Raw genomic sequence first — 15,919 nt, 5'->3', positions numbered from 1 at the left:
GCATGCAGATGATTCATTAGCAATTAATTTCTTACCTGCTGCAGATTGCTACCACAAGCATATTCAAGATTGCCAAGATGAAATTGTAGCACTTTGGCTTCTAGCTCACTGAACTGGACTCCAGATTCTTGGATAAAAGTTTGGTAGATCTCCTCAATCTTTTCTGCATACAGAAAAAAATACTTGGCATGTTTATTTTTGTTATTCGCCAGCCTCTTTATTCAACAATCACTCATCCTCTGCCATTTCCACCTCTTCCAGCATGACGCCACCACCAAACACATCTTCCCCTCCCCTTTCAGCACTCAGAAGGGACAGTTCCCTCTGCAACACCCCATTCCACTCCTCAGCCATCCTTAATACCCCTCATACTCTTACCACACCTTTCCATGCAAACACAGGAGATGCAACACCTGCTCTTCCTCTCCCTCACTGTCCAACGCCCCAAAAACTCCTTCCAGGTAAAAGTTGTGTACATGTACTTCTTTCAAGTTAATATATAGTTTTTGCTGCTCACAATTAAGTCTGCACTACATTGGGGAGACCAAACGCAAATTGGGTGACTGCTTTGCGAAGGACTTCCGTTCAATCTGCGAGCGTAATCCCAACCTTCTGTTCGTCTTTCATTTTAAGTCTCCATCTTGTTCTCACGCCGACCTCTCTGTCCTCAGCTTCCTACAATGTAAACGTAGGCTTGAGAAACAGCACCTCATCCTTTGATTAGGTGCTTTACAGCCTTCAGGACTAAATATCGAGTGCAACAATTTCAGACCATGACATCTTCCCCATTTTGTTTCTTTTTTCTTCAGTTTTTGGTTTTACTCTTGTTTTTGCTTTTGGACAGCAGCTGTTCATCATTCTGTCATTCATGCCTCCTTTAGAAACATCTTTTGTTTCTTTACTTAGCCCATTACTACTCCCTTTGGTCCTGCACCACCAACCCTTTTGTCATTTAGCCTCTCGTCTGCCATTCTAGAAACAGAAAATAGAGACAGGAGTAGACCATTCGGCCCTTTGAGCCTGCTCCACCATTCAATATGGTCATGGCAGATCCCCTACTCGACGCCATACTCCTGCTCTCACCCCACACCCCTTGACGCCTTTAGAGTCCAGAAATTTATTTCCTTCTTAAATACATTCAGTGACTTGGCCTCCACAGCCTTCTGTGGTAGAGAATTCCACAGGTTCACCACCCTCTGAGTAAAGAAGTTTCTCCTCATCTCAGTCCTAAATGGTCTACCCCATATCCTGAGGCTGTGAGCCCTTGTTCTAGACACCCCAGCCAGAGGAAACATCATCCCTGCATCCAGTCTGTCCAGCCCTGTCAGAATTTTATACATTTCAATGAGATCTGCCCCTCATTCTTCTAAACTCCTGTGAACACAAGGCTAGTCGACCCAATCTCTCCTCATACAACAATCCTGCCATCCCAGGAATCCCTCTATGGCAAGTATATCCTTTCTTACCTTTCAAAACTGCACACAATATTCCAGGTGTGGTCTCACTAAGATCTTGTACAGCTGCAGTAAGACCTCCTTGCACCTGTACTCAAATCCTGGGAAGAATTTTCCCCCCGACTTCAGGAGCGGGCACGTGCAGGCGCGCCGCCATTTTAACTGGGCGGGCCAATTAAGGCCCACCGAGCGTGACGTCCACCAGGAAGCACTATGCATTCCCTGTGCGGGCGGAGGGGGGCGGATTCCCTAAGTCAAGAGTGCGCTCTTTCACGTGCATGGCTAAGTGCTGCCTCAGGGAGATCGGCGCCAAATTCAAAAATGTGAAATATAGAAAAATAAAATTTCCCTGACATGTCCCCTCATGTGACTAGTCTTTTTCAGTTATTAGATAGGAACCGCGGGTTCCCCCTCCGAAGGGAACCCCAAATGCCCCGAAATGTCCGCTACTGAATTTTCTGTAAATTAAAAAAAAATGAATTGGTCTTAGTTACAAGAGCTGTTTGTGCTGAAGAGAGAGAGAGAGAGAGAGAGAGAGAGAGAGCGGGTACCCCTAGGGGGTAAATGAGCAATTGACAAGCAGCAGCTTTGAAGGTCCCTATAGGTGGAGCCTTCAAGGTCCCTTTATTCCCCCCACTGCTACTTGAAGCTTCGTTTAGAGTTAAGTTCAATATTATAGGAATATAAATACATACCTTTATATATGTGTTTGTGTGTAAGGAAGCATTTGTTTGTGAGCCTTAATGTGTTTCCTTCCCCGAATTGTCTTTTGTGTGTGTAGTTGAGCACTTTAGAGTCGAAAGCCCCATATTAGATTAAAGGAAAAGTTTATTCAAACATTCCAAAGTTTTGAGTATAAGGTTTGAGTTGAGATTTCTGGCAAAAATCGTAATTTGAAGGTAGTGTAAAGATAAAACAGGGCTTGCCTTTGTTTGAGATGAACCAACCCTTGTACCACCCCCTTGCAGACTAGTAAGGAATAACCCTCATCATCAGCTTCCAAGCTGATTGGGATTAATACATACGAGTTCGTATTCTAAAATTCTGAGAAAAAAAATTACTTGAAATTCAGAAGGATTCTAGGAAAACCAAAAGACATAAACACAAGGTCTAGGTGGTTCCAATGGATAAAATGGGGTTTCTTTTGAAGAGATGAATTAAATATTAAAAGAAATCTGCATTCCAACAGCACTGTAATTTGAATTTGGGACAATCTTGAGATGTAAAGTGCAGTGTAATTGAACAGGTTAACTTGAATAACGAGGATGCCATCTAAGATAAAGAATGTGTCGATAAAACACATGGAAATTATAACTTGGATACAAATCATTACACGTGAAAAATAGGTTGTTTTAATTTTGGTAATGTAAATTACAGTTCTTACAAAGTTTAAAAATTTGAGGTTTGGTTCTTGATAAAGTTCTCAAAAGGGAATTTTCATTTTAAAATGTTTGACAACAATTGGCACTAATTCAAATGCTGCAAGCTTTTGTATTTGTAAAGTCTGTTCCCAAAATATGAAGCTAAGCTCAAGACCTTGACGAAGTTTGGCAGAAATCCAATTTTTGGCCGAGTTGATGAATCTGGGATAATTCTAAAAGGTCAGACACAATTTATTGGGTTACTTTTGAGACAATAAAATGTTTGAGAAGACAAGGAAGCAAAACACGTCAATACCTGATTTCTGTTTTTAAAACTGTTATGAGAATATTTTATTTATTTTAAAGTCTCTCCTGACAACCTGAACAAGATAAGATGGTAGCTGTTACATGTGTAAAATGGTATGAGGCAAGTAGGAGAATGAGTTAGGGAAAGAGGGCATAATGTACAAACTGTTTTAAGGGAAATGAATTTGATAATCTGGCCATCAACTGAGGCATTGGAACTGCACAGGGGGAGATAAGCAAAGATCTAGAGACAGAGATCCTCGTTGACAATAGAGAAACTGAACTCAAGAGAATCTTAGGATAGTCAGGGAAAAAAAAACTTAGAGGTAAAACTATGTGGAATCTGTAGTTCAGGAGTTGAAATGTAAGGAGAAATAAGACTTAACGTCAATTTACCACAAGATGGATACAGGTAAAGGGAAAGCTGGAAAAAGGTTAAATAGATGTATTACTGATTATATTAATGTGCCTGTGAGCTACAAAAAGTAAGACCACAGGAGTAACACCTTGATGACAGGCAGAGTTAAGCGGTTCCCAGAGAGAACCATCACTGGAAGTGAAGATACTGATCCATTGAAAGATAGGATAAGAAGGTGCATTGTAGAGTTGTTTAAGGAATTGAGGTCTGACATGAAACAACAGCAGGAGAGAGTAAACTGGAAGGAGTGGGGGTGCCTACCCAGATGGATTAAGATCAGGGAACTCATTTCACAGGGAGAGTCATTAAAGAAGTCTGTGATCTTATGGAGATTAAACAGAAATTCCATATTCCTTACCAGCCCCAGAGTCCAGGGATGGTGGAAAGGATGAACTGAACTTTAAAAACATCTATAGCCTAAGCAATTCAGGAGACAGGCAACAGCTGGGCCACAGTATTGCCCAGCATTCTGATGCGCCTTAGGGCTACACCAAATAGGACTACCAGGTTCACCGCATTGAATTGATAACAGGAAGGGCCATGCAATTACCTGAAGGCATTTTAGTGGGAGGAGGAGATGTAGGGCCACTGAAAGGAAAAATACAGACTACGTAAGGGAATTAAGTAAGCAATTACATGAGTTAAGGAAGGAAGTCAGAGACCGACAGGTGATTAAGGATATAGAAACAGGCAAATCCAAAGAGCAACAATGGACCAAGTGGGGAATAAGGTGATGGTCAAGGTGAGCTTGGAGCGAACAGGCATGGACCATACGAGGTAATTATGACACGTGATACATACGCACTTGTAGATATGAGAACGGGAAGTAAATGGAGGCATTACACACAGTTAAAGATACATGATAATTGACCAAGCGGTAATCCGGAAAACGGGAGCCAATGTTAACGTCTCCATAGATCTACGATCCTGGTCGTGGGCGTATCTGTACTGGCAACAAGGTCGGGGATCATCACTCCTCATCCCGCACCGCAGGAGGAACTTTGGTACAGCACAGACAGTGTCAAATGCGACACACAACGGGGAATGATAAATGTAACAATGGGAGAACAAGTGCTTTCAAATTGTAGTAAGGGTTTGCTTCAGATCGGGCATGGGAGGTCCGCCACTACCCAGCCACCTTCCACATCTACTTCCACAGTCCGAGCAGAGATAATTGAAGTCCCTCAAACCACACCAACTGACCCATCTTGTCCGACTATGCATCCAGGACCAACGAATGGTTTGGTACTGGTTAATCAGAAGTTTTGTATGATAATATACACCATGAGCTGGTACCCATAGTCTTGAATGTATCCGGTGTCATCCTGCCCCAGTGGTGCTCAACCCATACCCAAACACCTATACGGCTCTGACATGCCAATTGATGACTGAAGCAGTTCAGTTCAATGGCGAGATGCGATCAGGCTTCGGAGGGAACCGCGTTAAGCGCAGCCTGATAAATGATGCCGCTATGATATTCAATATAGGGACATCAGTGGTTAATTCAGAACCTGGCAACTGTTGACCAGAAGGTCTGTACCCTGAGCTTTAAGCTTAAGGAGATTCTAGAGCGGGGACAGGGGATCCAGGGATCCAATTAGATACGGACCAGGACGTGACACAGTTAATCCAAAGCCTGGCTACCATGTTTGAAAGTCATGTGGGGACTATCAATAAATCAATTGAAATAGGGAAAGATATTTCAGACGAAGCAAGCAGAAATGATGTATGCAGCACCTATGGATCTTGGGCACTGGAACAAGCCTGAGAAAATTTAAGACAGATTAATGAAGGGGTAGTCCCCTTATGGGTAACGAATGAGCATTTATTGAATCTCTCACGACACAAGAATCATGACTTGATCGGTTGCCAGCTCAGAGGTTTGACACACGTATATAGAATGAGTGTTGAATGTATAGTGAATAGTAATATGCTAATAGGCATTGTGTTAGTAACACCTGTCATACCTATATCAACACCCGGCAGGACATTATATAGAGTAGAAAATATTGGGGCAAAGGGGGGATGAACAGAATAGCACAGCAGATGTGGGTTGCGCCTGGGTTTTTCGCCATGGCAGCTAAAATAGCTTCACAATGTCTGCTTTGTCAATGACATAACCCAGGCAAGACACCCTCAGTGACTGCTGGTACGGGACCCCAGCCATGGGGCCCGTTTGTACACCTACAAATGGACTTCATACATATGCCTAAATGTATGGGATATAATTATGTTTTAGTTATAGTATGTTTGTTCTTGCGATGGGTGGAGGTGTATCCCACCCGACGAAATTATGCTGTTATTGTTGCAAAATTGTTGTTACGTGAATACATACCCAGCTTTGGGATACCAGAGATTTTATCAAGTGATAATAGACCTCATTTTATCGCTAAAGTGATAAAGGAACTGTTGAAGGCCTTACAATGCAACCATCACCTTTCCAGCCCATACCACCCCCAGTCTACTGGGGTGGTGGAAAGATAAAACTGTATTCTGAAAAACAAATTAGCTAAATTATGTGAAGAAACCGGTTTGAAATGGCCTGAAGCTCTACCCCTGGCGCTCATGGCTATGCGCTCTCACCCTAACCGTACCACCTCCCTTTCCCCTTATGAAGTTATAATGGGACGTCCTATGCGCCTCCCAGTGGCACCACCTTTGTCTGCTAGGGAAATGGACATCCATGCTATGGATGAGGGAATGATTACATACTGTATAGCGCTTACTAATTCTCTCAAAAGCTTGCATACGCAGGTAGTAGAAGCTCAAAAAAAGCCCACCATTGAAGACTGCTATCAATACCAGCCTGGGGATCTAGTCCTGGTAAAGACCTTCAAGAGAAAGAACTGTTTGGAACCTCGATGGTAGGGGCCTTTCCAAGTCCTGCTCACCACCCATATGGCCGTGAAGATTGAAGGACGACCCTTGTGGATCCACACATCGCATGTCAAGCAGACGCTGACCTCAGACAGAAGTGCTTGTGCAGGAACTTTAACTGAGCCGTCAGAATGCTGACTCTGATTTGGATCCTGTCCTGCGTGGTCCTTGCATGGACTACCAATTCTGCGGTTCAACGAATGCAGGCCGTAGCTTCGCAAGTTAATCGGACTAAATGTTGGATTTGTACTCATTTTCCTGTTAACCCCTCCTCCTCAGAGATGCATTTTTTGGCTTTCCCCTCAGATTCTACATGGTCCCTAGGTAATACAGGGGCCCTCATTCATCGAACGCCCATTTGGAGACAGGAGACCACCTTTGTGGTTGTTAAGGGGCCGGCCTGGCTATGTGTCAGGAGAAATTATACCAAGGGTAGTACTCAGGTGGGCGAATTGCCATTGGGTTTCTGTGCCTACCTTGCTGATTATAACTACCAGGAGGGCCGATTTCGGTTCCACAACCAGTCTGGTCCTATGACCACCTTTTGGGAGTGCAAGGCCAATGAGACGGTGTGTCTTTCGCAGGTCCCGAGATCTGGGGATAGTCTCACATACTTTAACGTGGGTGGGTGTGATTGCCAACGATCAAAAAATCTCACCTTAAATAATTCCTCCTCCACTTGGACCTCTAATGGCTACTACACTGAAGAATCTGGACCTTGCAATTACAAAAATCAGTCTGGTTGCCCCGACTTGCTGGCCCTGCGAGCATTGCAGCTCAGTCAGACCTGCCACATCTGCTCTGTCTGCCGACTACAGAACCTCCAGAGTCCTGGTGGCAAGCCAGCTATCTATACCCTCCCTCTCCTCAGGAATCAGGACCCCACTGAGGATGAAGCCCGGCGACTAGGGTACATAGAACTTGGCTAAGGGTGATGGCTTGTCCTTTTAGGACAAAAGGGGGGGAAGTGTAGTGGCCTGGGCAACTACAGGGAACCCATTTAGTGCTAAAAGGGTTAATGGGGAAGTTGAATTATATACCTAGGCCTAAGAGAAAAATACTGCAACCTTGAGAACAATACCATCTTGTCTGACCACAGTTGTAGGATGAGCCCTGAGACATTCCATTTTGTTCTCTCAGGCCGAATGTAATCAGGATCATGATAAGCATTTGCGTAAACACAACATCTGTTGTGCTGGGAATGAAAATTTACTGAAATATGGATTGGTCAGTTAACTTATGCAAATAAGCGGATAGGTTTGTGCAAAATTTACTGATTGGCTATAAAAATGCTTTTAACAGGTCTGTGTGTATTCTGCCAAGAGACTGTACAGTAGCTCTTTTGTATGCTGTCTCCCTTGTGCACAAGTAATAAATGGGGTTTCTATGTATTAATGATGCCTTGGTGTGATTAATCTCCGACATCCTCATGTGACACTGTCACATGAGTTGGGACATGTCCATCACTTTTAATTAAACTTTTATTACATTTTTAAAAACCTACATGAAATCTCATCCCATCCGTGGATGAGGTTTCATGCTTTATCTGAAGCCCGCCAGGGCTCCTGGCCTGCCCGCCAACCTTAAGGTTGGACGGGCTGGCACTTTAACTACTTCAATTACTTTTTAAATGGCCTCAATTGGCCGTTGGTAGGTCGGCGGGCGCACAGCTGATTCGGCTGCGCTCCCACCGACCTGAAAATTGAAATGACACCCAACATCATCCCAAGTCATTTTACGCGTTGGCGAGCGTCACCCCCCCCCTCCCCCCCCACCCCGCTCACCAAACTCAATATCCTGCCCCCTGTTACAATAAAGGTCAACATACCATTTGCCTTCCTACCTGCTTGCTTGCTTTCAGTGACTGGTGTGCAAAGAATCCCAGGTCCCTTTGTGCATCAACATGTCCCAATCTGTCACCATTTAAATAATACTCTGCCATTCTGTTTTTCATACCTAAGTGGATAACTTCATACTTAACCACGTTATACTGCATCTGCCATGTATTTGCCCACTCACTCAACTTGTCTAAATTGCTCTGAAGCCTCTTAACATCCACCTCACCACTCACATTCCCATCTAGTTTTGTGTCATCAGCAAACTTGGAAATATTACAATTTGTTCCTACATCATTGATATATATTGTGAATAGCTGGGGCCCAAGTACTGATCCCTACGGTACTCCTCTATTCATCGCCTGCCACTCCGAAAAAGACCCATTTATTCCTACTTTGTTTCCTGTCTGTTAACCAATTTTCAATCCATGCCAATATTTTACCTCCAATCCCATGTGCTTTAATTTTACACACGAATCTCTTATGTGGGACTTTATCAAAAGCTTTCTGAAAATCCAAATACACTACATCCACTGGTTCACCCTTATCTATTCTGCTAGCTACGCCCTCAAAAAACTCCAATAGGTTTGTCAAACATGATTTCTCTTTCATAAATCCATGTTTACTTTGTCTAATCCCATTGATTTTTGCTAAGTGTCCTGTTAGCATATCCTGTATAATAGATTCCAGCAATTTCCTACTACTGATGTTAGGTTAACCGGTCTGTAATTCCCCGTTTTCTCCCTCCCTCCTTTTTTAAATAGTTGGGTTGCATTTGCCACCCTCCAATCTGCCGGGACTGTTCAGAATCTACAGAATTTTGGAAGATGACAACCAACTCATCTACTATTTCCATGGCCACCTCCTTTAGTACCCTGTAGATTATCAAGCCCTGGGGATTTATCAGCTTTCAATTTCATTAATTTCTCCAGCACTATTTTTTTAGTAATACTAATTTCCTTCAATTCCTCCTTCTCACTAGATGCTTGGTTTCCTAGCATTTCTCAGAAGTTAATTGTTTCTTCCTCTGTGAAGACTGAACCAAAGTAGTTGTTTAATTGCTCTGCCATTTCCTTGTTCTCTATTATAAATTCTCTGATTAAATACCGTTTATAAACCAATTAAATTTTAAACTTTTCCCAGGTCTGATGAAAGGTCATAGTTCTGAAATGCCAACTATTTCTCTTCCACAGATGCTGCCTGAATTGCTAAGCTTTTTCAGCATTTTCTGTTTTATTTCAGATTTCCAGCATTTGTAGTACTTTGCTTTTGTTTTTTTTTCAATATCAAGTTCAGATAGCACAGCGAACCATCTCTTATCATCATTCAAGTTCTACTCACAAAGAGTTTTCAACTCAGTGTCAGTGGACAATAATCAGTATTTGGTGAACCAATGGAGCTAATTTTCAATGATTCAAGCTGAAAGTTCGATCCAACATCACCCAACATATATAAGCATGAATATTAATTCTAGAGGTATCTTAACCAAGAACTTACAAATTCATTTAAGCCTTGGAGATTTTCAAATAAAAGAAAATGTACCTCCATTAGTTCTTTAGAATTAGAATGGCTGCACGTGAATAAGCATGAAAATGGCTATCAGCCCTTCACAGAAGCATTAGCTCCATGCAAGGCAAATTAACATTCTTTAATTAGGTAGGAGGGTAAATATGGAAATATATTGATGAACCACAGGACTGTCGTTCACTTCCAAAGGAGTGGGGAGGGGGAGGGGGAGGGAGAGAGGGAGAGAGGGAGAGAGAGAGAGAGAGAGAGAGAGAGAGTGTGTCAATGAATATCAAGGCTGCAAGATATAGAGTAGCCTCTTGAATCTTCAAGTTTTCAGCCCAAATGTACTTTCCTTCTTCAAGCTTTTTGCAACTGAAAACAGGCAACATATTGAGGAAAAATAAAAATACCTGGAAAAACTCAGCAGGTCTGGCAGCATCTGCGGAGAGGAACACAGTTAACGTTTCGAGTCCGTATGACTCTTCAACAGAACTAAGTAAAATTAGAAAAGAGGTGAAATATAAACTGGTTTAAGGCGGGGGGGGTGGGACAGGTAGAGCTGGATAGAGGGCCAGTGATAGGTGGAGATAGCCAAAAGATGTCATAGACAAAATGACAAAGAGGTGTTGAAGGTGGTGATATTATTATCTAAGGAATGTGCTAATTAAGGGTAGAAAACAGGACAAGGTACAGATAGCCCTAGTGGGGGTGGGGTGGGGTGAAGGGAAGGGATCGAAATAAGCTTCACCTATCTTTTGGCTATCTCCACCTATCACTGGCCCTCTATCCAGCTCTACCTGTCCCACCACCCCCCCTTAAACCAGTTTATATTTCACCTCTTTTCTATTTTTACTTAGTTCTGTTGAAGAGTCATACGGACTCGAAATGTTAACTGTGCTCCTCTCCGCAGATGCTACCAGACCTGCTGAGTTTTTCCAGGTATTTTTATTTTTGTTTTGGATTTCCAGCATCCGCAGTTTTTTGCTTTTAACATATTGAGGAACTTGCCTTACTTTCATGAAAACTTGTTTATTCTTTTCATGTTTAAATATTTTGTTTAAAACATCATATACCTGAGCTTCCCAGATAGATGTTATAATGCAACAAAATGCAATGTGGATGGAGGTGGGAGAATGATAGAAGAGAAAATGTATCCAATTACCAAATTCATATGAAAGGAACAAAAATAGTTTGTGCATGTGCAGCAGTAACTATCAAAATTAAGCCTGGTTAAAATTCACCAGCACTATTAATCCATGCCATTAACCCAGAGCTGGGTTGCTTCCTTTAAAGTTTAGAATTGGAAATAACATAACAAATATACAAAGAAAAGTTCTGGGCTTGGGCATGTTGGGGGCGGTGGGGGAGTGGAGGGGGCAGGAAAAAAGGGTTGATTCTTCTACAGTATCAGATAATCAAGTTTCTGGATAAATTTTACAGAATACGAAGGGTCATAGCGCAATCATCAGCTACAGACATCCAATGTAAACAGTGCAATGCTACAATGCAATCACTAAAAAAATTGTCCTTTACTCAGCCTTTTAAAAAGAGTTCTAATTTTTTTAGACCCATCTATTTTTCATCTTTACAAAACAGAAGATGTATCAGTGAAAATTCCAAATTTGTGAAGTGCTCATAGAAACCCTGGCAGCAAAAATTAAATTTTTGTGATTTCTAAACAAATGGAATCCTTACCAAGGTATCATGACTTTTATTTCCCTCGTGTTGAACCTTTCAAGGACCAATTCCACTAATTCTTTGAACTCAAAACTACATTCACGAAAGTTTTATTCAAGACAACCCACCTCCAAGAGGAACATCTTGGAATTGTTTCTTGTCTTTCCTCCATTCCGCTACGACATCCAGCATGGCATTGAAATGGAAGTCAATGCATTTGTCAATGGTGGAGTCAGCCACCCTTCCACCTTCTTCTATAAGATCACACCTATCCCCCAACTTGTGCATCTTACTTCCAAGCTATAGTAGAAAATAATTTCAAAATAATTCAACAAAGCTTATACAAAAGAAACTGTATAACAAATAAAACTTAGACTTCTGCATATCTACCACAGCTACTTTTCGGATAAAGACAACAAAGATTCCATGATACATGATGATGCAATAATGTGTGTTGCTGATATTACAAAGTGCTGTCCCACAATATTGCAAAGTGTAGGCTCATGTTAGCAGTTTCCTATTCTGAGTGGGCTAGGGTAGGTGATAAGAAGGAAGAGAAAGCAAAGAACTCAGTGGCATCTGAGCAATGGTCAACATGGGAGAGGAACAGTAAAGCAACATCTCAGCACATTCCTCTATATCACTTCATAAAAAATATTTGTATAGTCCTGAGAGCAATCTTTGTTTTAACTTCTTCAACATAACAACTTGATGGGATTCTCAGTAAATATGTGGAATAGAGTAAAGGGAGAGATTTTGTTCTTTAATATTCTTTTATGGGATGTGGGCAAGGCCAGCATTTGTTCTCCATCCCTAATTGCCCTTGAAAGGTGATGGTGAGCTGCCTTCTTGAACTGCTGCAGTCCATCTAGTGCATGTATTCCCACAGTGCTGTTAGGAAGGGAGTTCCAGGATTTTTGACCCAGCGACAGCAAAGGAACGGCGATATAGTTCCAAGTCAGATGTTGTGTGGCTTGGAGGGGAAGTTGCAGGTGGTGGTCTTCTATGCTGCCTTCATCTTTCTGATGGGAGAGGTCACAGGTTTGGAAGGTGCTATTGAAGGAACCTGGGTGAGTTGCAGTTCGTTGCGTATATAGTACAAACTGCTGCCACCGTGCATTGCTGGTGGAGGGAGTGAATGTTTAAGGTAGTAGATGGGGCGCTAATCAAGTGGGCTGCTTTGTTCTTGATGGTATTGAGCTTCTTGAGTGTTGTTGGCGCCACACTCATCCAGGCAAGTGCAGAGTATTCAATCATACACCTGACTTGTGCCTTGTAGATGGCGGATAGGCCTTGGGAAATCAGGAGGTGGGTTACTCGTTTCAGAATTCCCAATCCCTGAGCTGCTCTTGTAGCCACAGTATTTATATGGCTGGTCCAGTTCTGTTCCTGGTCAATAGTAACCCCCAAGATGTTGACAGTGGGGGAATTCAGCGATGGCAATGTCATTGAATGTCATAGGGAGATGGTTAGGTTCTCTCTTGTTGGAGATGGCCATTACCTGGTGTATCACTATTAGCCCAAGCCCGAATATTGTCCAGGTCTTGCTGCATATTGACATGGACTGCTTCAGTATCTGAGGAGTTGCAGATGGTATTGACCATGGTGCAATCATCAGCAAACATCCCGCTTCTGACTTTCTGATAGAGGGAAAATCATTGATAAAGCAGTTGAAGGTGGTTGGGCCTGGAACATTACCCTGAGTTTCAAGAATAAAAACTGAACCTCTCTCCCTTTGCTACAAAAAGTTCTTTGGTAAAACTTCAGGCAACAGCACCAAGTCACTTACTTATTTTGGAGAGGGGAGGAGGAGGTGGTTAGAGTAAACAAAATGTGCTGCCTATAAATGAAACAATGTTTAAAGATACACGCAATACCTAAAGTAAGAATTGCAAACCAATGCTCGGCAAAAGGATACCAATAAAGGAAACAAATTTAAAATTTTGTACAATTACAATGAATCATCGCTAAGCCACATAAAACCAATGCAATCTATGAAATGATTATTCAAACAAGTTAATGAATAATGTAGTCTTAATATTACTGCTATAATACAGTAACCCACTTGCTCACACATTAGCGCTATAGGGTTGTTAATGCAGCCATTAACAATCTGTGCTCCTTTTCCCACAGTCACGCCAAGAGAGTGGTCATCCCAAACACGTCCACCTATCCGGTCTCTGGCTTCCAACACCATCACCTAATTTGAAAATACAGCATAATCAGAAAATCCATTTTTCTTCAGATTGTTAACCTGCAGACACACCAACACCCTTGGTTGTTTGTTAGCAGTCTATTATACCCTGAAACCATATTAAGAATCCATTTCAACTCTTAATCCCAGTTTATTTTTAGCTGACCAAGCAATTTAATAGGGCAATAATAAAGAGTCTGTAGACCAAGCAAGTCAGTCAACTGAAAATTAAATGGCCAGCTGAAGCAAAAGAAAATTTAACATATGAGCTGAATCTTCAGCTCAGCTGGCAGGGCCCGCTCGCCGAGGCGTAAAATGATGCTGGGTGACGTCGGGCGTGCGTCCCAACGTCAATGCGCGTCATTCAGATTTTCAGTTTGGCGGGCGCGCACTGAGTCAGCTGCGCGCCCGGCAAACTGTCAAAGGCCTGTTAAGGTCATTAATTAACTAATTAAGCCTATTGAGAAAGCTGTCCGTCCAACCTTAAGGTTGGCAGGCAGGCGAAGAGCCCAGGCGGCCTTCGCGTTTTTCATGGAACCTCATCCACGGGCAGGATGTGGTTTCACGAAGGGTTTATAAATTAAGTAAATTTTTTCATTAAAGTTCATTGACATGTCCCAGCTCATGTGACACTGTCACATGAGGGGACATCTTAATTTTTTTTTTCATTAAAAGATTTGGAACTTAAATTAAGCTCCCTGAGGTACCTCTGTGCCTCAGGGAGATTTCTGCGCTCTTTCGCACGCATGCGGTGCAGGCCTGACTCAGGGACCTCCCCCACTCCACCCGCACAGGGAGCGCTCAGCGTCACACTGGGCGGGCCTTAATTGGCCCACGTAAAATGGTGGCGCAGACCGGGTCAGAGGTGCCCCTGCACAACACCTTCCCCCCCTCCCCTCCCCCAACAGGGGGGGAATTCTACCCATAAGGTAGAATTAAGTTTAACATCTAGTCACCAAACAATGCTTCAGGAGATATACAAGCACCCATTACCAAAATAACTGTTAAAGTGATGAATCCCAGATTCAACATCCTCTCCCAATATGTCAAAAAATATTAAAACTGCAAATTAAGTTTCTTTAAAATTTACGAAGTTACTGGTCTCTTAATCAAAGGCTGGCATCTTTGCAACATTTCCAAGGCTAGGTGTTGAAATAGAAAGTTGAAAGCAATGAGCAAATTGGGTGCTTAGAGCCAGGATTAAGCAAAGAAATATTGTGTTTCAATGTACAGCCTCAGGAACATAGCAAAGATAGCATTCCAGTCACTATTTGAAGCGATTTTAATAACACATCTTTGCACAAAGGATATGGGAGTGTCTCTTTTTCATCAATGGTTCAGACAGGTAAATCAATCAATTGTTGAGTCATAAAGGCCAAGAAAGTCTGAGGTTTGAAGCCCCAGTCTCTGTTACAATTGGCTATGATGCTCCCAAGTTAAGAAGAAGCCAGGGTTAACGCTCATGTTTTTTTTATCCAGCAACACCCACTGCAAGTCTGCATGTCTTTCACAAAGAAATGCCAAGAAACACCAGGTCAACTACACTTCCCCATGCCAAATGGAACAAGTTTACAACTATTACCACTATGCCATCTCTCACTGCTTACTGAAGTGTGTACCAAGGAATATTTGTTCCATAAAAGTTGCACACAGTCTCTCTGCCAACTTAGTTGGTTAAGGTGGTAGGAAAGCTACAATTGGTCTCAGCAGTTAGAAACATAGGAAATAGGAACAGAAGTAGGCCATCCAACCCCTCAAGCCTGCTCCACCATTCAATAAGACCATGGCTGATATGATTTTTACCTCAACTTCACTTTCCTGCCTAACCCCAATAACCTTTCACCGCCTTGCTTATCAAGAATCTATCTACCTCTGCCTTAAAGATATTCAAGGACTCCGCCTCAACCACCTTCTAACAATCATCTACCCAAATTCCATTTTCCCCACACTATCCCCATGTCCCTTGATATTTCTAACATCTAGGAAATCTATTGATCTCTGTCTTGAATATACTCAATGACTGAGCCTCCACAGCCCTCTAAGGTAGAGAATTCCAAAGATTTACCACCCTCAGGTGAAAAAATTCCTCCCAATCTCAGTCCTTAATGGCCTACTTCTTGTTCCGAGACTGTGTCCTGGTGCTAGACAACCCCCCCCCCCCCCCCCCCCCCACCACCCCCCACCCCCCGCCCCCCCACCCACAAGCCAGGGGAAACATCCTTCCTGCATCTACCCTGTTGAGCCCAATAAGAATTTTGCATGCTTCAATGAGATCATTCCTCTAAACT

General features: G+C 42.6%; 1 protein-coding gene across 6 annotated transcripts in view; it reads right to left on the bottom strand.

Moving 5' to 3' along the window:
- The window catches only part of kdm1b (lysine demethylase 1B), a 192,162-nt gene that overhangs the window by 69,342 nt on the left and 106,901 nt on the right, over positions 1 to 15,919 (bottom strand). For all 6 annotated transcript variants that reach the window (XM_078539274.1, XM_078539277.1, XM_078539278.1 and 3 more), the window contains 3 exons: positions 13,503 to 13,637; positions 11,566 to 11,737; positions 36 to 163 (listed from right to left, as the gene is read on the bottom strand). In XM_078539274.1, coding sequence (XP_078395400.1) covers positions 36 to 163; positions 11,566 to 11,737; positions 13,503 to 13,637 — 435 coding nt within the window. The remainder of the gene's footprint in view (positions 1 to 35; positions 164 to 11,565; positions 11,738 to 13,502; positions 13,638 to 15,919) is intronic.

The sequence above is a fragment of the Cetorhinus maximus genome, chromosome 3 (genome assembly GCF_964194155.1).
Source record: "Cetorhinus maximus chromosome 3, sCetMax3.hap1.1, whole genome shotgun sequence".
Classification (NCBI taxonomy): Eukaryota; Metazoa; Chordata; class Chondrichthyes; order Lamniformes; family Cetorhinidae; genus Cetorhinus; species Cetorhinus maximus.
This window is presented reverse-complemented; position numbering and strand designations above follow the sequence as displayed.